We start from the raw sequence: 22,313 nt of genomic DNA, 5'->3' as shown, positions 1-22,313 counted from the left end.
AAGCTCCATGGAAACCTGCTCCTGACAGAGTCTTGTCTGGACAGACGGTCTTGGAGGTCAACTAGGGCTCAGTGCTGAATTCACTGCATTAAAAACAAGTGTTGCGTTAACACAGCCGACGATTCCTCAAGTACATACAATTGAGTACCTGAGACGAATAACAGTCCAAGTCTGTATTTTAAAAATTTGGATAAAGATTCTTTTTTTTATTTACCAGACTGTAAACCACAAACTAGATGTTTTTAATCTCTTAAAGTCTCAAAGTACTCCTCTCTCATTTTGTTGAATTAGATTAACTCATATTAGGAATTATAAGACATAATACTTATGGAAAGTGGAAAAACAGTATATCTCCAACAGTTTGTGGAACAACAGTCTAAGTCCGTACAAGCAATATTCAGCAGCATGAACTCTAGAGCAGGGGTAGGCAACCGTTACATGGGCAATATAGGCACAACGTTTGCACAGTGGAGGGTGAACACTGGCATGAGTGTGTGAGAGAGATTTATTTTCTTTTAAGTTTGTTCCACAGTTTTACGCAACCAATTAAAACTCTGCAGTATACCCTATATCACTGGTTCCCAAACACTGGGCCGCTCTAGTAACAGCTCTACTGGTTCACAACGTGACATGCAGGATTTTACATGAAAACATTTAGAACATTGAAGAACCATACCTTATTCCCCTTACAGCTGTAGGACCTAAAACGTCATGACCGTGGCATGTCCATCGACAACCAACCTGGAATCATGAATGAACATTAAAACCACATTCCAACAGATGACATTTCTAACACTGGTCTCTAGATGGCAGTGTTGGACAGGCCCAATAAAGTAGGCTACATGTAGCCTGCTGTAGGCCAGTGGAGAAAAAAAGTCTGGGAAATCAGATTAGCTGTAGGCCAACTAAATAGCAGATATACAAGCTCACAGCGCAGCACTCTGAGGCTTGTGGGTACTATTTTCACAATTAAAAATGTATTTGTGGAAGATTGTATATAGGCCTAGAAGATATCTCAATTTTAATACAGCAATGAATTGATATTAACCCAAAGAAAATGTACTGTACAATCTTTACTTTTTGGATACTTTAAAAGCAATTCTGCCCAACAGAACCATAGTGCAGTACGCCTTAAAAAAAAAAAAAAAAAAAAAAAAGATGGGTTTAATGGGTGTTTCAACTGATCAGCCAAATGAGTTAGCAGCACATAATCACTGATATTACACTGATTGTATTTCTGTTCTTGAGGTAATCCTCCAAAATCACAAAGGCAATTTTAGTTTTTTTTGATTGAAGAATTTATTAGAAGTTTGCAATAGAAAAAAGTAGTTTCATGACAGTACAAATCACTGGTACAAGGTCAACTAAAAGGAGATCCTAGAAAGCCGAGGCTTATTTCCACAGGAACCACACTTTAAGTATCTCATATAACATTGAAAGACAGACGGATAGAACATAGTACTTTATCTAGGATAATATCAGTTTCAAAAGCATAACATCAAATACAAAGGCAGAAGAAATAAAAATAAAAGGGGGGGGGGCATGGGGGCTTAGTCTATTTAAATTACAAGTCACGGGTAGCAGCTGTCTGAAGGTGACTTTTCATACCAATTTTGAAGGAGGCTAGGGATTTGCTCTCCTTTAGGGCTTGAGGAAGGGCGTTCCACATGTTGATGGTGTAGCAGGAGAACGAGTTAGAGCCTTGTTTAGTGTTAAATCTACGTTGATGATGATTAGTGGAGCTGCCTCTGGTGTTGTGGTTGTGAACATCCTTGACCTTTAAGAAGTAGTTTGTCAGGTACATGGGAATCTTGGAGGTGTAGTGTATCTTGTACACCAGGCCCATTGCAAGATGCTGTACTCTGTCAGCTACTTTGAGCCATCCCACGCTTTCGTGGTGATGATCGGTAAGGTGGGTCAGAGGAGGGAGACCAAGCACAACCCTAATTAGTTTGTTTTGGGCTGTTTGGAGCTTTAACTTTAAGGCGGCTGGGGCGTCGCAATACCAGACAAGGACTCCGTAATCAATGAGGGGCCTTGGACCTTGGACCTTGGACCTTTGGGATAACAAATAAGTTGTGTCCAAAAACAAAGTTTGGTTTTGTAGGCTAGTATAATACATTTGACTGGTTTTGTAGGCTAGTAGAATAGAGGGTATGCGCGTGACATCATCTGTTGCTGGAATCTATGTGGAAACGCCTACTGAGTGGCAAAACGGATTTCTGCCATTGAAATCCCATACATCCAAAGAAAAGTCCTATCTGATTGTATTAAACAAAGTTAAACTCACCAACAGTGCAGCTGTACTGAAAGCTTGAATTATCCTCTTTCTATCAGCAAAGTTTTTGTTTCATAAAAATCCACCAAAGGCATGTTATGAGCTACTTTCTGTCAAGGCATTCTGTGCAGGTTTTTATTTTTCCAAGTGCCAGAGTTTAGAAGCACTGGTTTTCAACAACACAACATCCTGCTGCCTCCTGCATTATGTGCAAATTAGAAACAGGTGGTATGCAGGGCTGTTGAGTGATTTGCAACTAGCACTTCCAAACTCCAATGCTCCATGCTGCTCAATGTTTTGCCACTCAGTCTAGATTAGGGGGGCGGGTCCCAGTGGAGGTGCATACCCTCTATATATTTGACTGAGCAACTCTCACTTGTAGGTAGCCGCAAATTGCAACACTAGATTTTATTTTTAATCTAGGGTTGCAATACCTCCCACAGGCAGCCAATGCATCAAAACATTGTTTAGCTATCTGATTGTATTAAACAACGTCAAACTCACCAATATTGCGGCTCTATTGAAAGCTTGAATTATGCTCTTTCTATCTGCAAGTATTTGTTTCATAAAAACCCAGCTTAGACATGTTATGAGTTATATCTGTCAATACATCCGAGCAGACGTGTTTTTCTTTTCTAAGTGTTGAACTTTGGAAGCGCTCGTCTTCAATAACGCAACGTCCTGCTGCCTCCTGCATTAGGCTATGTGACATTTACAACCAGCTGGTACCAGGACCGCTGAGTGACTTCCCACAAGCGCTTCCAAACTCCAGCACTTAGAAAAAATAATCTCCTGAACTGAATTTCTTGACAGAAAGTAGTTCATAACATGTCTACGCTGGGTTTTTATGAAACAAACACTTTGCAGATAGAAAGAGGATAATGCAAGCTTTCAATAGAGCCACATTATATTGGTGAGTTTGACGTTGTTTAATACAATCAGATTGCAAAAAAACTGTTTTGATGCATTGGCTGCCTATGGGAGGTATTGCAACCCTAGATTCATCCGATTAAAAATCAAATCTAGTGTTGCAATTTGCGGGTAGGGTGTAGGCCAGGGTATACAGGCTAATCTATAATTTGACTCAAGTACTGGCAGTGGTGGAAAAAATACTGAAATGTTTTACTTAAGTAAAAGTATCAACACTGCAATGTAGAAATACTCTGCGTAAAACAAGTAAATGTCAAAAATTCAAAATGTGCTTGAGTAAAAGTACTTTTATCAACATTCAATGGGCCTGGTGTACAAGATACACTACACCACCATGATACCCAAGTACCTGTCAAAATACTTTATAAACATTACAACACCAGAGGCAGCGCCACAGATCACTTTCAACCCAGAGTCAAAACCAACAAAGGGTCAAACTTGTTCTTCTGCAATACCACCAAAATGTGGAAAGCCTTACCGGAGGCCATAAAGGAGTGTGGATCACTAGCATCCTTTAAAATTGCCCTGAAACCACTTACATGCAGCAGCCGTTCGTAACTGGTAAAAGAAAAAACCTAGCCCAGCCCTACCCTCCCCTGCCCCTTCTTTGTATATAGTTTCTGTTTGTTTAGACTTACTGTTTTCCTTTTTTGTTCTTTCATTTTACTTTCTTTACATATCTACTGCATAGTACTGTGTTCTATTCGTCGGTCATTCAATGTTATATGAGATACTTTAATGGTTTCCTGTGGAAATAAGCTTAGTCTTTTCATGGATCTCCTTTTAGTAGACCTTGTACCAGTGAACTGTACCATCATGAAACTGTACCTTTCCTTTCCTGTGGAAATAAGCTTAGTCTTTTCATGGATCTCCTTTAAGTAGACCTTGTACCAGTGAACTGCACCGTCATGAAACTGTACCTTTCCTATGCAAACTTCTAATAAAGTCTTCAATCAATCAATTCACTTTAAAATGAAAAGTTCACCTGGGTATAAAATAGGGCAAAAATGTATGTTTTATAATATTATAATGTATATCTGCAGAGTAGATAAAAATAATTGTAGCTGAATAAAAGTACAATATTTGTGAGATCTATTGGGAGTAGAAGAAAAAGTGTTGGAAATTGGAAATAGGCTAAGAACAAATGCCCCAAGTAGGCTGCAGTACTTAAAGGAGTAGTTCCCCAATTTTCAACCTGTCTTCATATAATAGGTCCTCACTAATGTTCATGATAAAATGTCACAATTTCTTTCTACTCAGTCCAAGTCTCATAGGAGAGCTTGTGACATCATCAATTTCCCAAAAAAAAATTAATCAATATTTCTGAAAAAAACATTTAGATTTTTATTATCGCGAGAACAATGGCTTCCACTTTAAAATTGCAACTTTTCAGGAATAGAAAGCCTGCAGTTTCTATAAGCTGGATTGGCAATCGATGATGTCACAAGACGATGGGTTTCTGACCTGCCCACAGCCCTCCCCTGAAAAAAAAAAGAAAAAGAAAAAAAAAGAAAAGCTATTTTTGAGTGAGGTCCAATTACATGAACATAGGTTGAAAAGTGGTGGAGTGCCCCTTTAAGTAAAAGTAATTAGTTACTTTACACCACTGGGTTCTGGAGTTTTTCAGTGCTTTGCTACTCACAGTCTTTCCTTCCTCCTTCCACCATGACTCATCATAATGAAGGCTGGGTGTTTTTGACCATCATGTTTCCTCCTTCTCTTCAATCTTTGATTGCAGATCTATACCCTGTGGTATAGATCTGTCTGCAACTGTTTTTAAACTTGATTTGTAAATGTTTTGTGAATATTTTACTGTGATGCATCTCGACGACGCTGCAAACGAGGGCAACCTCAATGTCTTTGAGAATAAATAAAGGTTTGAATGAATGAACTCTCGCTGAAGAGCTCCAAGCAACCAGAGGTCTCCTCCTGAAGAACTCTCGCTGAAGAGCTCCAAGCAACCAGAGGTCTCCTCCTGAAGAACTCTCGCTGAAGAGCTCCAAGCAACCAGAGGTCTCCTCCTGAAGAACTCTCGCTGAAGAGCTCCAAGCAACCAGAGGTCTCCTCCTGAAGAACTCTCGCTGAAGAGCTCCAAGCAACCAGAGGTCTCCTCCTGAAGAACTCTCGCTGAAGAGCTCCAAGCAACCAGAGGTCTCCTCCAGAAGAACTCTCGCTGAAGAGCTCCAAGCAACCAGAGGTCTCCTCCAGAAGAATGAATGAACTCTCGCTGAAGAGCTCCAAGCAACCAGAGTTCTCCTCCAGAAGAATGGTAAATGGTGCATTTATATAGCGCTTTTATCCAAGGCGCTTTACATAGATTGTGCATTACATTCACCCATTGCACCCATTCACACACACATTCACACACTGATGGCAGAGGAAATCATGCAAGGCATCAACCTGCTCACCGGGAGCGGCTAGGGGTTCAGAGTCTTGCTCAAGGACTCTTAGACATTTACTCAGGGGGAGCCCGGGATTGAACTGGGAATCCTTCGGGAACCCTTCGTGCTCTAATAACGGTTTCTCTACCCCTGAGCCTTCCAATGCTTGTGAAGCTGAATGAGAAGGCATCTGCCCTGAGTGAGAGAGATATCTGACAGATACTGTCGTACGCGAAGACTACAGACCCAAGAGATCAAAGATGCCCACAAACAGCTCAGAATGTTTAAGAGGAGAACGAGTTCATGCAGATGGAGAATCAGCTGACCAAAGTAGCTACAATCTACAATCCCATCTACAAGCCCACGATGCGACGCATTGTGAGCTTGTAGATCTGCCATTTTCAAAAGATGTTTTGTATATGTGAAAACTTGAAACGGGCCATTCTGAGTACTGAGTACTTTTACTTTAAGTATGCCAATACTTTTGTACTTTTACTCTGGTACATTTTAAATTCTGGGCTTTACTTGTAAAAGAATATCTCCACAGTGCAGCATTAATACTTTTACTTCAGTAAGAAAATGTAAGTACTTTTTCCACCACTGCATCCACCCATGGCGATGTTGCTATGCAAGTCACACATTATTATAGTATTACATTATTATAGTATTATTATTATATGTTATGTTAGTCACACATTGTAATACATACTGTATGTAAGTCATACATTGAAGCAAAACTCATGTGGATGTAATATAACAAGCCATATAGGGGGAGGAACAGATCGACTGAACACATCTCATTCTACAGAACTGCAAGACCACAATGGAAATTGTGATTCATAAAAAGGAGATTTACTTGATTATTAAAACAAAAACTATTTTTACTTGATAACTGGTACTTATAGGTTGAATTTGGTCCACAGAACTTTAACCATCGAGTCTGCGGAATCAAGGATGGTTCTCTGCAGAACCAAGACTTTCTCCACAGAATCCTGGGGCGGGGACTAACTTGAGTATTGCCAATACCATTTTGAATACTTTTACTTTGCATTGTGGTATAGTAAAATATGAGAGTACATCTCTTCCAACACTGGTCCACAGTTCCTATTATAACGTGAATGTACATGAATAATGCAATTCCTATTATAATGTGAATGTACATGAATAATATAATTCCTATTATAAAGTGAATGTACATGGTTAATAACAAAATGTTGTTCTCTGCACACCAGAAACTTGTATTGGAGATGAGGGGGCAGAATGAAGCATATAGCGCTATTCCGTTGTTTCGAGGTCCCATTAGTCCAAGGCCAACCTGCCGACGCTGGTGAATGCTAACCTGCTGACACTGGTGAATGCTAACCTGGTGAACGAAACCCAAGTTTAAACCCTAACCGGACTACTGGGACCCCGAAACAACGGGACCTCGGAATACAGAGATTTTGCCAGGCGTAAAACTGCGCCCGTAACGTGGTTGGAATGTAAACTCAAAATAATGACAGACGCTCACAGACTGCAGTGCATTCAGTAAACCTTCGGTTCAGGGCTTCTTTGTCAACTGTTCAGCTCCTCTCCTGAGCCTCAAACTTTAGACCGGCCTGATGGAAGTGACCGGACGTGACGCAACTCTCCTTATATGGCTCTGCCGCACACTGACCTGCATCTCCGCTGCTGCTTCGGCCAATCTCTGTTGAGCAACTCTCACCCGTTCAGCCAATCACAGTTGAGCAGCGCTCTCTCTCTCATCTTCAGCCAATCATTGTTGAGCAGCCCTCTCCTCCTCAGCCAGTCACTGCTAAGCAGCTCCACTCTTCAGCCAATGGCTGCTGCTTTTGCTACAAAACAAACAGCATCAAAAAAGAGAAATAAATGCACTGATGGAGAAACACAATGCCATAAACCAAGGGTCTTCAACAGGGGTTCTGGGACCCCTAGGGGGTCCTCAGAGTTACTACAGGGAGTCCTCCAAACATTTTTTTCCTCCTTTTTTATATTAAGCATTTGAACAATAGCGTCCATATTCTGAAAACTTTAGCCAAAAATAGCAGATCTACGCGCTGCGAGGCGTTGTTGTGAGCTTGTAGATCGGCTATTTTCAGCAAAAAGGTTTGGTGTAGAGGGGAAAAAGAGCAGACTAAGTACAGAGTGAAAGGTCAATTTTATTAAGTATTGACGGTTCAAGTGGTTAAATATCTGAAAACACAAATTGACATGAATCCAAAATACACTGATGGTTGTGCTGTCAAACAATGAAACTATATGGAATCAAAGATAAGGTTGTGGGGGTCCCTGCTTCATCTCCGTCTCAACTAAGGGGTCCTTGGCCTGAAAACGTTGAAGACCCCTGCCATAAACCATTAGTCAGTTCATAGTTCACCGTCAGTTCATCTATAAATAAACATCCATAATGCATGTTAAATATGCTTGGCAGTGCATTCACAGTTAACAGTGTGTCCTCCTTCATTACCGTTCAGCTGTAGCTCGTCTCTCCCTCTCTCCTCAGCTCTCTGTTCCTCCTCGTCTCTCCCTCTCTCCTCAGCTCTGTGCTCCTCCTCGTCTCTCCCTCTCTCCTCAGCTCTCTGTTCCTCCTCCTCGTCTCTCCCTCTCTCCTCAGCTCTGTGCTCCTCCTCGTCTCTCCCTCTCTCCTCAGCTCTCTGTTCCTCCTCGTCTCTCCCTCTCTCCTCAGCTCTCAGCTCTCTCCTCCTCGTCTCTCCCTCTCTCCTCAGCTCTCTGTTCCTCCTCAGCTCTCTGCTCCTCCTCGTCTCTCCCTCTCTCCTCAGCTCTGTGCTCCTCCTCATCTCTCCCTCTCTCCTCAGCTCTGTGCTCCTCCTCGTCTCTCCCTCTCTCCTCAGCTCTCTGCTCCTCCTCGTCTCTCCCTCTCTCCTCAGCTCTGTGCTCCTCCTCGTCTCTCCCTCTCTCCTCAGCTCTGTGCTCCTCCTCGTCTCTCCCTCTCTCCTCAGCTCTGTGCTCCTCCTCGTCTCTCCCTCTCTCCTCAGCTCTGTGCTCCTCCTCGTCTCTCCCTCTCTCCTCAGCTCTGTACTCCTCCTCATCTCTCCCTCTCTCCTCAGCTCTGTACTCCTCCTCATCTCTCCCTCTCTCCTCAGCTCTGTACTCCTCCTCGTCTCTCCCTCTCTCCTCAGCTCTCTGCTCCTCCTCGTCTCTCCCTCTCTCCTCAGCTCTGTGCTCCTCCTCGTCTCTCCCTCTCTCCTCAGCTCTCTGCTCCTCCTCAGCTCTCCTCTTGGCCTGCAAAGCCTTCCAACGCTTCTTCTCCTGAGGAGCAAAAGGAGAACACAAAAAGCCTTGATGAGCTCCATTCAGACTCCATTCATGCTTTCTTATCAGCTCTGTGAATTGTTGAGCAGGGACGTGAAGAGAACATTAGAGAGGCAGGGGCTGACATTTCTAAAAGGACCCTTCAGTGGAAATGTCACGCTATGCGACGGGTTGTGAGCTTGAAGGTCTGCCATTTTCGGTGAGTGACACCACACTGAACTAAGCATGTTCAAGTCAATACTGGAGATGTAGCGTAACGGCATGGATTTCTACACAGAGAGGGCAATTCTTTCAACATAAGGTTGCTTCAACATAAGATGCATTCAAGTTCAGGAGAGTTTGGACGAGGCAATTCTCTTGAATGCTGCCTTCATGTATGGCATGGAAAGAGGGGCATTCGCATTTTTTACGCTGTTTCTATGTCAGTGGTTCTCAAACATTTTCATGTCAAGGACCCCTAGAATTATATAATCATATTATACGACCTCATCTCAAAATATGTATCAGGGACCACCCCAGAAGCAAATAATTGAGTTACAAATGTTATGTAAAAATATATATTCAAAGATTTGCACAAAAAAAGAAAATGAGGATTTTTCAAAAATAGCAAATCTAGAAGCTCACAGCACTCGGTGCCGTGCTGTGTGTATATCTGCTATTTTTCAGTAGCTAAAGTATAAAAATAATCCCTGATCTTAATTGGTTAAATCACTCAAGGATTCACTGATTTCTATGACGGAATCCTTTACAAGGACCTAGAAATATTACAAAGCAGTGACAGTATAGATCTCTGCAGGCTGCGCCACACCCACCTCCACCTCAAGGCCGGGTCTGCTTGGTTCTGCTGCTTCTCCTCACCAGAACCAGGTCCTCACCAGGTCCTCAAAAGAACCAGGTCATCAGAAGAACCAGGTCCTCACCAGAAGCAGGTCCTCAGAAGAACCAGGTCCTCAGAAGAACCAGGTCCTCAGAATAACCAGGTCCTCAGAATAACCAGGTCCTCAGAAGAACCAGGTCCTCACCAGAAGCAGGTCCTCAGAAGAAGCAGGTCCTCAGAAGAGAAGCCATGCAGGCGTTGGCTCGCTGTCCTCCTCTAGTTGACCATATTCACACTGCGACCATCTTGGATCGTGTCACCACATGGGGTGGCAACACGTCTGAGCCTGCCAAAAGGATTCAAAAGAAGGGCTACAGCAACTGGATTGAAGGTTACATCCACGATATTCAAGTTAAGTTAGGTTGCAACGTTACTGTGGACGAAGACTTGCTATCTGTGCAGTGCTTAATTGTTCCGCCGTTGGTTGTTCGATTGATTCCTGATTAACAAGCAAAAATCACAATACAGTAAGTTAATACTGTACTCTGTACACAGTAACATTGCAACCTAACTTAGCTTGAATATCGTGTATTGAGGCAGTCAGCCTGAGCCAGGCTATTGCGCCTCTCCTGTACAGTAGACAGTATCGACAACACTAACACTTTATATTTTGGAAGACAATTGAAGCCGAAATCCAGGATTTTAAGGTCTCGATCTTTGAGAGCTCGCCCTCACACACAGGTTAATAAAAAGGGTGTGACATAACAACCAACCTCCTCCTGGTTTGACAGCCTCTCCAAGCTCCATGGAAACCTGCTCCTGACAGAGTCTTGTCTGGACAGACGGTCTTGGAGGTCAACTAGGGCTCAGTGCTGAATTCACTGCATTAAAAACAAGTGTTGCGTTAACACAGCCGACGATTCCTCAAGTACATACAATTGAGTACCTGAGACGAATAACAGTCCAAGTCTGTATTTTAAAAATTTGGATAAAGATTCTTTTTTTTATTTACCAGACTGTAAACCACAAACTAGATGTTTTTAATCTCTTAAAGTCTCAAAGTACTCCTCTCTCATTTTGTTGAATTAGATTAACTCATATTAGGAATTATAAGACATAATACTTATGGAAAGTGGAAAAACAGTATATCTCCAACAGTTTGTGGAACAACAGTCTAAGTCCGTACAAGCAATATTCAGCAGCATGAACTCTAGAGCAGGGGTAGGCAACCGTTACATGGGCAATATAGGCACAACGTTTGCACAGTGGAGGGTGAACACTGGCATGAGTGTGTGAGAGAGATTTATTTTCTTTTAAGTTTGTTCCACAGTTTTACGCAACCAATTAAAACTCTGCAGTATACCCTATATCACTGGTTCCCAAACACTGGGCCGCTCTAGTAACAGCTCTACTGGTTCACAACGTGACATGCAGGATTTTACATGAAAACATTTAGAACATTGAAGAACCATACCTTATTCCCCTTACAGCTGTAGGACCTAAAACGTCATGACCGTGGCATGTCCATCGACAACCAACCTGGAATCATGAATGAACATTAAAACCACATTCCAACAGATGACATTTCTAACACTGGTCTCTAGATGGCAGTGTTGGACAGGCCCAATAAAGTAGGCTACATGTAGCCTGCTGTAGGCCAGTGGAGAAAAAAAGTCTGGGAAATCAGATTAGCTGTAGGCCAACTAAATAGCAGATATACAAGCTCACAGCGCAGCACTCTGAGGCTTGTGGGTACTATTTTCACAATTAAAAATGTATTTGTGGAAGATTGTATATAGGCCTAGAAGATATCTCAATTTTAATACAGCAATGAATTGATATTAACCCAAAGAAAATGTACTGTACAATCTTTACTTTTTGGATACTTTAAAAGCAATTCTGCCCAACAGAACCATAGTGCAGTACGCCTTAAAAAAAAAAAAAAAAAAAAAAAGATGGGTTTAATGGGTGTTTCAACTGATCAGCCAAATGAGTTAGCAGCACATAATCACTGATATTACACTGATTGTATTTCTGTTCTTGAGGTAATCCTCCAAAATCACAAAGGCCTGCAAGTATTTGTTTCATAAAAACCCAGCTTAGACATGTTATGAGTTATATCTGTCAATACATCCGAGCAGACGTGTTTTTCTTTTCTAAGTGTTGAACTTTGGAAGCGCTCGTCTTCAATAACGCAACGTCCTGCTGCCTCCTGCATTAGGCTATGTGACATTTACAACCAGCTGGTACCAGGACCGCTGAGTGACTTCCCACAAGCGCTTCCAAACTCCAGCACTTAGAAAAAATAATCTCCTGAACTGAATTTCTTGACAGAAAGTAGTTCATAACATGTCTACGCTGGGTTTTTATGAAACAAACACTTTGCAGATAGAAAGAGGATAATGCAAGCTTTCAATAGAGCCACATTATATTGGTGAGTTTGACGTTGTTTAATACAATCAGATTGCAAAAAAACTGTTTTGATGCATTGGCTGCCTATGGGAGGTATTGCAACCCTAGATTCATCCGATTAAAAATCAAATCTAGTGTTGCAATTTGCGGGTAGGGTGTAGGCCAGGGTATACAGGCTAATCTATAATTTGACTCAAGTACTGGCAGTGGTGGAAAAAATACTCAAATGTTTTACTTAAGTAAAAGTATCAACACTGCAATGTAGAAATACTCTGCGTAAAACAAGTAAATGTCAAAAATTCAAAATGTGCTTGAGTAAAAGTACTTTTATCAACATTCAATGGGCCTGGTGTACAAGATACACTACACCACCATGATACCCAAGTACCTGTCAAAATACTTTATAAACATTACAACACCAGAGGCAGCGCCACAGATCACTTTCAACCCAGAGTCAAAACCAACAAAGGGTCAAACTTGTTCTTCTGCAATACCACCAAAATGTGGAAAGCCTTACCGGAGGCCATAAAGGAGTGTGGATCACTAGCATCCTTTAAAATTGCCCTGAAACCACTTACATGCAGCAGCCGTTCGTAACTGGTAAAAGAAAAAACCTAGCCCAGCCCTACCCTCCCCTGCCCCTTCTTTGTATATAGTTTCTGTTTGTTTAGACTTACTGTTTTCCTTTTTTGTTCTTTCATTTTACTTTCTTTACATATCTACTGCATAGTACTGTGTTCTATTCGTCGGTCATTCAATGTTATATGAGATACTTTAATGGTTTCCTGTGGAAATAAGCTTAGTCTTTTCATGGATCTCCTTTTAGTAGACCTTGTACCAGTGAACTGTACCATCATGAAACTGTACCTTTCCTTTCCTGTGGAAATAAGCTTAGTCTTTTCATGGATCTCCTTTAAGTAGACCTTGTACCAGTGAACTGCACCGTCATGAAACTGTACCTTTCCTATGCAAACTTCTAATAAAGTCTTCAATCAATCAATTCACTTTAAAATGAAAAGTTCACCTGGGTATAAAATAGGGCAAAAATGTATGTTTTATAATATTATAATGTATATCTGCAGAGTAGATAAAAATAATTGTAGCTGAATAAAAGTACAATATTTGTGAGATCTATTGGGAGTAGAAGAAAAAGTGTTGGAAATTGGAAATAGGCTAAGAACAAATGCCCCAAGTAGGCTGCAGTACTTAAAGGAGTAGTTCCCCAATTTTCAACCTGTCTTCATATAATAGGTCCTCACTAATGTTCATGATAAAATGTCACAATTTCTTTCTACTCAGTCCAAGTCTCATAGGAGAGCTTGTGACATCATCAATTTCCCAAAAAAAAATTAATCAATATTTCTGAAAAAAACATTTAGATTTTTATTATCGCGAGAACAATGGCTTCCACTTTAAAATTGCAACTTTTCAGGAATAGAAAGCCTGCAGTTTCTATAAGCTGGATTGGCAATCGATGATGTCACAAGACGATGGGTTTCTGACCTGCCCACAGCCCTCCCCTGAAAAAAAAAAGAAAAAGAAAAAAAAAGAAAAGCTATTTTTGAGTGAGGTCCAATTACATGAACATAGGTTGAAAAGTGGTGGAGTGCCCCTTTAAGTAAAAGTAATTAGTTACTTTACACCACTGGGTTCTGGAGTTTTTCAGTGCTTTGCTACTCACAGTCTTTCCTTCCTCCTTCCACCATGACTCATCATAATGAAGGCTGGGTGTTTTTGACCATCATGTTTCCTCCTTCCACCATGACTCATCATAATGAAGGCTGGGTGTTTTTGACCATCATGTTTCCTCCTTCCACCATGACTCATCATAATGAAGGCTGGGTGTTTTTGACCTTCATGTTTCCTCCTTCCACCATGACTCATCATAATGAAGGCTGGGTGTTTTTGACCATCATGTTTCCTCCTTCCACCATGACTCATCATAATGAAGGCTGGGTGTTTTTGACCATCATGTTTCCTCCTTCCACCATGACTCATCATAATGAAGGCTGGGTGTTTTTGACCATCATGTTTCCTCCTTCCACCATGACTCATCATAATGAAGGCTGGGTGTTTTTGACCGGGTTGGTGTTTTCTGCTGGTGTTTCAGTCCGAGTGTATCAAAGGGTGCGTTCGGAAATGCGCACCGGGTGTGTGCTCAGTGTAGTGAGTGCCTAAACTAAACCTAACCCCAACCCTAACCCTAACCTCAGTAAAACTATGCCTAAACCTATAACCCCTAACCCTATTAAACCACACCCGGTGCGCATTTACGAACACACCCTTTGATACACTCTGACTGAATCACCAGCGGAAAACACTCTCCCGTTTTTGACCATCATGTTTCCTCCTTCCACCATGACTCATCATAATGAAGGCTGGGTGTTTTTAACCATCATGTTTCCAACAGCGCTTCTGTTTGGCTGGAGGAGAAATCTCCCAAACAAGCTGCTCTTTGGTGCAAATGGTGACACAATAGATGAGAAGGAAAGGTTAGACCAAGGCACTGTAGTGGAAAATAAGTAAAAAGCCTTTATCGCTAATAATGCATAGCAAGAGTAAGAAACACCTACGCGTTGCAGCAAACAGTGCCTTCTTCAGGGTGACTAAGCAGAAAATGCTGAACAAAGATGGCTTTTAAAGGAAACAGGACATGACATCACAAGCTCATTAACATACAGATTGGTGGCTGGCTAAAAAAACACACCAAGACAAAATGTGTAGAGACTTACAAAACCATCTCTAATACAGAATAACTTTGAAAACCACAGCATCCTATACATTACTATCAGGGCACGATAATAACTCAAACCAGAACAATTATACAAAAAATGTGAATAATCTATTTCCTCATTGAGACCTGGAAACTCCATGGCTTTGAGTTAAAAATTCCTTTGTAAAAGATGTTTGAGTATATCCCCACCCCTTCAGTTTTGGATCCAAGAATAATTTCTGATTTACTGAATTCAATGCTCAATCTGAGTTTCTCATTGAGAGAGTTGACATCAATATACCTCCCATATATTAGATTTTCTCATAAAAAGGATAAACCTGTTTTCCCACAATCCCAGATAAGAGATTGGCATTGTTTGGGGCAAAACAAGCTCCCATGGAGGTGCCTTTTTGTTGGCTGTAGATTTTTTCCTGAAATAGGAAAACTGTTCGTTTTACTATTGCAAACTTCTAATACATTCTTCAATCGCCAATCAATGCTCACACAACATTGAGACTACACTGCCCTCTCCTGGCCACTGGCAGCATGTCTGCAGTGCATTTAACCAGACATTTATACATTATTGTTGAAATGTCTTTATGAAGCCCTGTTAAGTCACAATGGGTCTTTTTCAATATGGGTCTTTTTCAATCTGCCTACTTGTCTGTACTCCCGTCCTCCAGAACTTGTAAATGTCATCAGTCTGTGCCCAAGTACCATTCCAATCCTCAAGTCTGCATCTGAGCAAGTAGAGAACAAATACCAGGATGTAGACTTGATCCTCCCACTTTACCAAGTTTGCTCTGGACTAGACCAAAGATATTTAATTTATGAAGATAGCTCAACTTCATTGGATCCACTAGAGTGCGACATTGTACACAAATCCTATAGACTCCTAAGTGGGCACCTGACTGCAAATCTCGCGCACGTCCTGTTTACTGGTGCTAGAGTGTGTTGCTGGGACAGCAAAAGAGCAATAATAATGTTGATTTTCTCCTGAAAAAAGCCACAATTTTGTTAATATCATGTGGCTTGTGATGATCGTGTCCAATATTTAGTTCAGTGACTATATCTTCTGAACTATTATTTTTGCTCTGTGTTCACGTTAGCTCTCACATTGTAAATGTAAATTACGCTCGAATTCTATAGACTCCAAACATGCTTCCGCCTCCTAAAAAGGTATCCACCTAAGTCATGCAGAAACGGGAAGTACTGGTCTATTCCGCCCTCTTGCTATCGCCCTCTTGGACTAGACTTTCGCTGACTTTCCACAGCAAATTACCCACAATGCCTTACACCATTTTTTCTTCTCTTGCTTCTCCGTCAAAAAAATGTGCAAATGTCCCCATCTTTTTTTTACTGTTGTGTTGGCTTTATATATTGATGCTTAAAATATACAAGTCTGCAGTACTAGCATCCTTTAAAATTGCCCTGAAAAAACACTTACAGGCAGCAGCCGTTCGCAACTGGTAAAAAAACTAACCTAGCCCAACCCTACCCTCCCCTGCCCCTTCTTTGTATATACTTACTGTTTGTTTAGACTTACTGTTTTATTTATTTTTTGTTCTCTCATTTTTTTTCTTTACATATCTACTGCATAGAACTGTGTTCTATTCGTCTGTCATTCAATGTTATATGAGATACTTATATGGTTTCCTGTGGAAATAAGCTTAGTCTTTTCATGGATCTCCTTTTAGTAGACCTTGTACCAGTGAACTGTACCGTCATGAAACTGTACCTTTTCCTATGCAAACTTCTAATAAAGTCTTCAATCAATCAATCAATCAATCAATCAATCAATCAATCAATCAATTGTATTCAATCAATCAATTTTACAATTATATTGACCTAATATAGGCTACACTTTAATGAACTAATGAATAGGCAAATTAAATTCATATTTAATTTTATTGTCAATGCACATTAACAATTTCTCTGCCATTTTAAACATAGCTGTAGTAAGCAGCTGCCAAATTGTCCTTACCTTTTAGCGTGGGCACGCGCACGCATCGTGCACAATCTGTGCGCGACTCATCTAGTAGACGTGTAGACCCGGTGACAAGCTTTCGAATACAAAAAACCCCATTGAAAAAGACATATCCGTTGCCACGCTGTATTCCTGCTTATTGATTGATTGATTGATTGATTGATTGAAGGCTTTATTAGAAGTTTGCATAGGAAAATGTACAGATTCATGACGGTACAGTTCACTGGTACAAGGTCTACTAAAAGGAGATCCATGAAAAGACTAAGCTTATTTCAACAGGAAACCATTTAAGTATCTCATATAACATTGAATGACAGACAAATAGAACACAGTACTATGCAGTAGATATAAAGAAAAGGGGGAAAAAAAAGAAAACAGTAAGTCTAAACAAACAGTAAGTATATACAAGGAAGGGGCAGGGGAGGGGAGGGCTGGGCTAGGTTTTTACCAGTTGCGAACGGCTGCTGCCTGTAAGTGGTTTTTCAGGGCAATTTTAAAGGATGCTAGTGATCCACACTCCTTTATGGCCTTCGGTAAGGCATTCCACATTTTTGTGGTATAGCAGAAGAACGAGTTTGACCCTTTCTTTGAGTTGACTCTGGGTTGAACGTGATCTGTGGCACTGCCTCTGGTGTTGTAATTATGGACATCCTTAACGTTTATAAAGTATTTTGACAGCGGTGAGGTGAGTCTGATAGGGAAGGTTAAGCAGGACCCTAATTAGTTTATTTTGGGCTGTTTGGAGTTTAGTTTTTAGGGCTTGTGGGGCGTCACGATACCATACGTGGACTCCGTAGTCAAAGAGGGGCTGGATTATTGCACCAGCTATGGTCTTCAGTGTGTTGAAGTTGACCATTGGGGCGATCCGCCAGTGTTTACATGAAAAAACATTGAAAAAAAGCCAGGCATGCGCTATGGTAACACGTGGACACGTTCGCGCACAAAACGCATGATATGTGCGGGGATCATAATCCAGGCGTGTAGAGACTGGATCAAAGTTTCCAAACGCAAAAATCCGATTGAAAAACGAGCGTTCCATCGCCGAGTAGCTTCCACTTCTGTTACACAGTAAACCAATGGAGGCGGGACTATGGCCCAGGCTCAGACTGGATACGGAAAGCTGGATCCATTCCGGTCCAGACCGGAAATGACCGGATACAGTTAGGGGGGCGGGCTAAAGAGCCAGAATCAGCGAAAATCTGCGCTAATACTTTTAATCCTTTCATAATGATTAAAGCTAATTAAACTTTACGGGCTCTACGGGCATGGCAGCGCGGTACAGCGGGAAATCTACGGTTTCTACGGGGATCGCGAGGTATGAGTTAAGCCCTGAAAAGTCATTTATTGAAGAGTAGCTTAGATGTTATATCTGACTTTATTTGAAGTCATTATTACATTTTTGGCCACTTGCAGTAAGACTTCCGTGAGAACGGCATAATACGATAATCACCCAGGGCTGTACACTCAGTGGGCTAAATAATATTTATAATTAATAATATAGGTTATTCATAAGAACATTTATACGCTTTTTAAAAACATTATATTGTATAACAGTAGATAATAGATAGGATGGTTGACATTTGGAAAAGGGAATTAAAGAACAGAGCCAGTGTTGTGTTTTATTTTTTCTAATATATATGTTTATTTGTAAAGTGCACAATGACTGTTGAGGGAGCACATTTTATCCTCCGTTGGAACAAAAGAACAGATCTACTGCTATGAATGCGTCCAACTTGTAGATCTGCCCAGAATATAGGCCTATTCACAGAAACGCACAGTGGAATGCCCTGAACTGAAGCAAGCTGAGACGGTAACGTCATTGAGTATGCTGCTATTCCAATAGCAGAACTACCCTCCTCACGTCCTCCCGTCCTCGGAAGTCCCTTCTCCCAAGGAGAACTTGCTAGTCTGAACTCCCAAGGAGGGAAGTCCAAGTCCCCAAGTCTTCGAATTGATAATCGGCCACAGTGTTCAGTGGTCCTTGAGGGGCTCCAGGGGGTCCCCAGCTAAGTGATGGAGAGTTGGTAAGTTAACCAAATGGACCCTTATAGACACTCCCGAGAGTGTAAATGAAACCACATTTTGGACCCTGGACCCATTTGGTTTGATTTCACTCTCTCAAGAGTTAAATTATTGTGGTTACACATCTGCCTTTCTTAATTTACAAGAATTCTACACAATTAGATAATGTAGAATTTTATTTGGTTTATTTGGTTTGCCTGTTCTCTCTCCTATGCACAGCACCACATCAAAACAGCTTGGTATTGTGGACAACATCTTGTTTTGGGACTGAGAAGCTAAATGTCATCACATGGTGATCTGTGGCTCAAATGCAGAATCAATAACAGATCTTGATGTGAAAAAAGGCTGAAGACCACTGTTAGCTGATTGGGTTACAGCATATTAATAATAGTTGCCACATAGGCCTCAAAGTTTTCACCTGTGAACAACATTCACACACGTGTACGCATGCCTCCACCCACTGAAATCAAAATCATTAAAATTGCTAAAACGATAGAAAGAAGTAGTTCAACAAAACATATCCGATCTACAAGATCACAACACCTCACAACATGACGCGTTGTGATCTTGTAGAGCTTGTAGACCGTGTTGTGAGCTTGTAGATCATCCCCAGATGAAACAATATAACAAAGACGCAACAATTGTGAAAATAGCCGATCCACAAGCTCACAGGTATTACTCCAATACAAATGTGAGTACTTCTTCCACCACTGGTCCTGGTAGCATTACATTGAAGAGCTTCCATAATGCTCACGCCAGGTATTGTGAGCTTGTAGATCTGCTATTTTTAAAATTGTTATCTGTGGAACCCAATGCAATGAATGACTCAACTCCTGCATTTCAAAGTGCTTGTCAGGATGGGGGTCCCCAGTTCAAATATGATTATTATTGGGGGTGGGGGGGACCACTGACAGAGCAGATTCACACCTGTAGTTCTGCAGACTCGCTGCGATTCGGAGGTTTAAGTTGTGATATTGTTGCATTTTTCATTTGGTGAGGTTTGCGTTCACACTGCAGTTTGTCAAGCACACCAAACATGTGAACAAATGTCATGTATTTGAAGTAGAGCTTGTAGATTGGCTTTTTCAAGATGCATAAAATGACTTGTCTAATGTCCACACGTCTCTCAATTCAATTCAAAGGAGCTTTATTGATTTGTTGCTTTTTTTTGTTGAGAAAACATACGTTTACATTGCCAAAGCAAGTGTCAAAATATAATAAAAACAGTTGAAATGGGGAACATACAGTTGGAGGGGGAAAGCATTGTGTAAACAGAGTTATGTCACATTTCCTCATTGTATACATGTTATACAGGGTAGTCTCTCACTAATATCTGTGTCTGTTTTTTTGTACACAACTATTTAGTCCTAGTTTTATTCATCACAGCTTAGATTTTAGATTATTTTTTGTTTAATTTTCGTCAGTGGAAAAAAGTAGTCAACCAACATGTTCCGTCGACAAACACTGGTCAAGAATGATGCTGTGCTAAATGTTCTATCATATGAGACATTGTTACCTAAATGATTCTTTCATGATTTACATAATAATATTCTGTCATATGAGAATGTTTCCTACAATTTACAATTTAGGCATTTAGCAGACACTCTTAATCCAGAGTGGCATACAGTAAGCAAGGTAATACATCAGTGTGTGTGTGTGTGTGTGTGTGTGTGTGTGTGTGTGTGTGCGTGCGTGCGTGCGTGCGTGCGTGCGTGCGTGCGTGCGTGTGTGACTTAACAGCGCCACTTGGTCACCAGCGGTATTGCAGCTCATGCTACAGACAGACATAGTAACCCACTGACATACAGACAAAGTTACTCTTAGGAGACGGTGTGATCACCGCTCAAAAAGATGTATAATCATTTTCTTAAATTAAAGGTAGAGTAGGCCTAAGTGATTTCATTTAATTCAAATGATAACAAAATGGGTCTGTGTACTACTATGGTAGTTACTGTATAGAGTGTTTGGTCCATATTTGGACCAAACACCTGCAGGGGTGTTGCACCAAATTCTAGGCCCGGGGTACAAGGATTCACTGCGGGCCCCCCACGAATGTTCTTCATAGGGGGAGGGGGTTTAACCCGCATTATTTTGTGCTTTAACTATTGAAAAATAGCAGATCTAACAGCTGCGAGCTTGTAAATCTGCTATTTTTGAAAAATTTTGAAAATGTGTGCAAATTTGTTTCAAATCCTTCTAAGGTTTTTTAAAAATCTATGTTTCTATGTCAGTGGTGTTCAAACTGTTTATGTGAAGGACCCCCAAAATGATAAGTATTTGGCAACAGACCCTCATCTCAAAATATTAGTTTTTATATTTGGTTCCAGGGACCCCCCAGAACCAAAATTTGAGTTACAAATTTCCGCTTAAAAAAATACATATATTCAAAGATTTGCACACATTTTCACGACTTTTTAAAAATAGCAGATCTACAAGCTCACAGTGTGGCACTCGGTGCCGCACTGTGAGCTCTGCTATATATTAATTAATTAATTAATTAGGGCCCCTCCACCTTGGGCCCTGGTAACTCAGGCTCACATTTTTACTGGAGTAAGTACAAGTTACAATTTAGACATTTATAGTTATATTTTCATCGCCTTATCCATAAACTTGTTTGCCTTTTTTTTTTACTATTTGGAAAACATTTTAAAATAATTCAAATAGCCGATCTACATTGACACGTTGTGAGCTTGTAGATCAGCTATTTTAAGTATTAAAGTATTAAAGTATTAAAATATATAAAAGTCAAAACCTTTCTAAATCCTAGCAGATCTACAAAATCATAACCCAATGCATTGTGACATGTTGTGGGCTTGTAGATCTGCTATTTTGGAAGAGCCAAAAGTCCATAATAGGGCTTAAATGATTAATGTGTGTTTTGTATTAATAATGACAAATATGTCACTAGTTGGATTAATTAAAACTGATTTAACTAAAACTAAAGCAGTTGGATAATTGTAATGGAGTAATAAGTACAATATTCTCCTCTGAGATGTAATGGATTGTCTAATTAAAAATTAATATGTATTTTGGCTGCAGATCCCATCTGAAAAGATTTAGATTTTATATTTATATTCCACATTTATTTTTAAATAGCAGATCTACAAGCTCACAACACATTGTCAGCCTGTAGATCAGCTTTTATTAAAGTATTATAAAATATTGGTTAAAAGGATTATGATGATTAAAAGTATGTGTAAATGTCACTTAAACAGAGTATTGTAGTAAATGTAGTCAGTGAGTTTCCATCAGTGTCAGTAGCAGTGTTACATAGAATAGAGCAGGAAACCACTGAATGTACAGTGATTCCATGAGTCATAGTCATAGAGCCTGTAGGGAGCAAGTAACCTCATGTCTACTGTGTCTCCCTGCTCCATCTCTACTATCACTGCATTAGAGACGTATTCTAACCCATTTCCATGATTATTGTATCCAGCGTTATGAATGAGTCGCTGATTATTTTTATACATGGAGATCCACACATACTCTGGTGATGCATG

General features: G+C 40.6%; 2 protein-coding genes across 3 annotated transcripts in view; both read right to left on the bottom strand.

The window, feature by feature from the left end:
- Window positions 1-22,313, bottom strand: part of elmo3 (engulfment and cell motility 3) — a 106,811-nt gene that overhangs the window by 25,732 nt on the left and 58,766 nt on the right. The gene's annotated exons all lie outside the window — the stretch shown is intronic.
- The window catches only part of LOC308294841 (complement C1q-like protein 4), a 13,024-nt gene continuing 10,702 nt past the window's right edge, over window positions 19,992-22,313 (bottom strand). For both annotated transcript variants that reach the window (XM_080737725.1, XM_080737726.1), the window contains one exon: window positions 19,992-22,313. This exon is cut by the window's right edge and continues 56 nt beyond it. In XM_080737725.1, the coding sequence (XP_080593851.1) occupies window positions 22,080-22,313 (234 nt within the window). In that variant the 3' untranslated portion in view covers window positions 19,992-22,079.

The sequence above is a fragment of the Nannobrachium achirus genome (assembly GCF_963921795.1).
Source record: "Nannobrachium achirus genome assembly, chromosome: 11".
NCBI classification, from domain to species: Eukaryota; Metazoa; Chordata; class Actinopteri; order Myctophiformes; family Myctophidae; genus Nannobrachium; species Nannobrachium achirus.
This window is presented reverse-complemented; position numbering and strand designations above follow the sequence as displayed.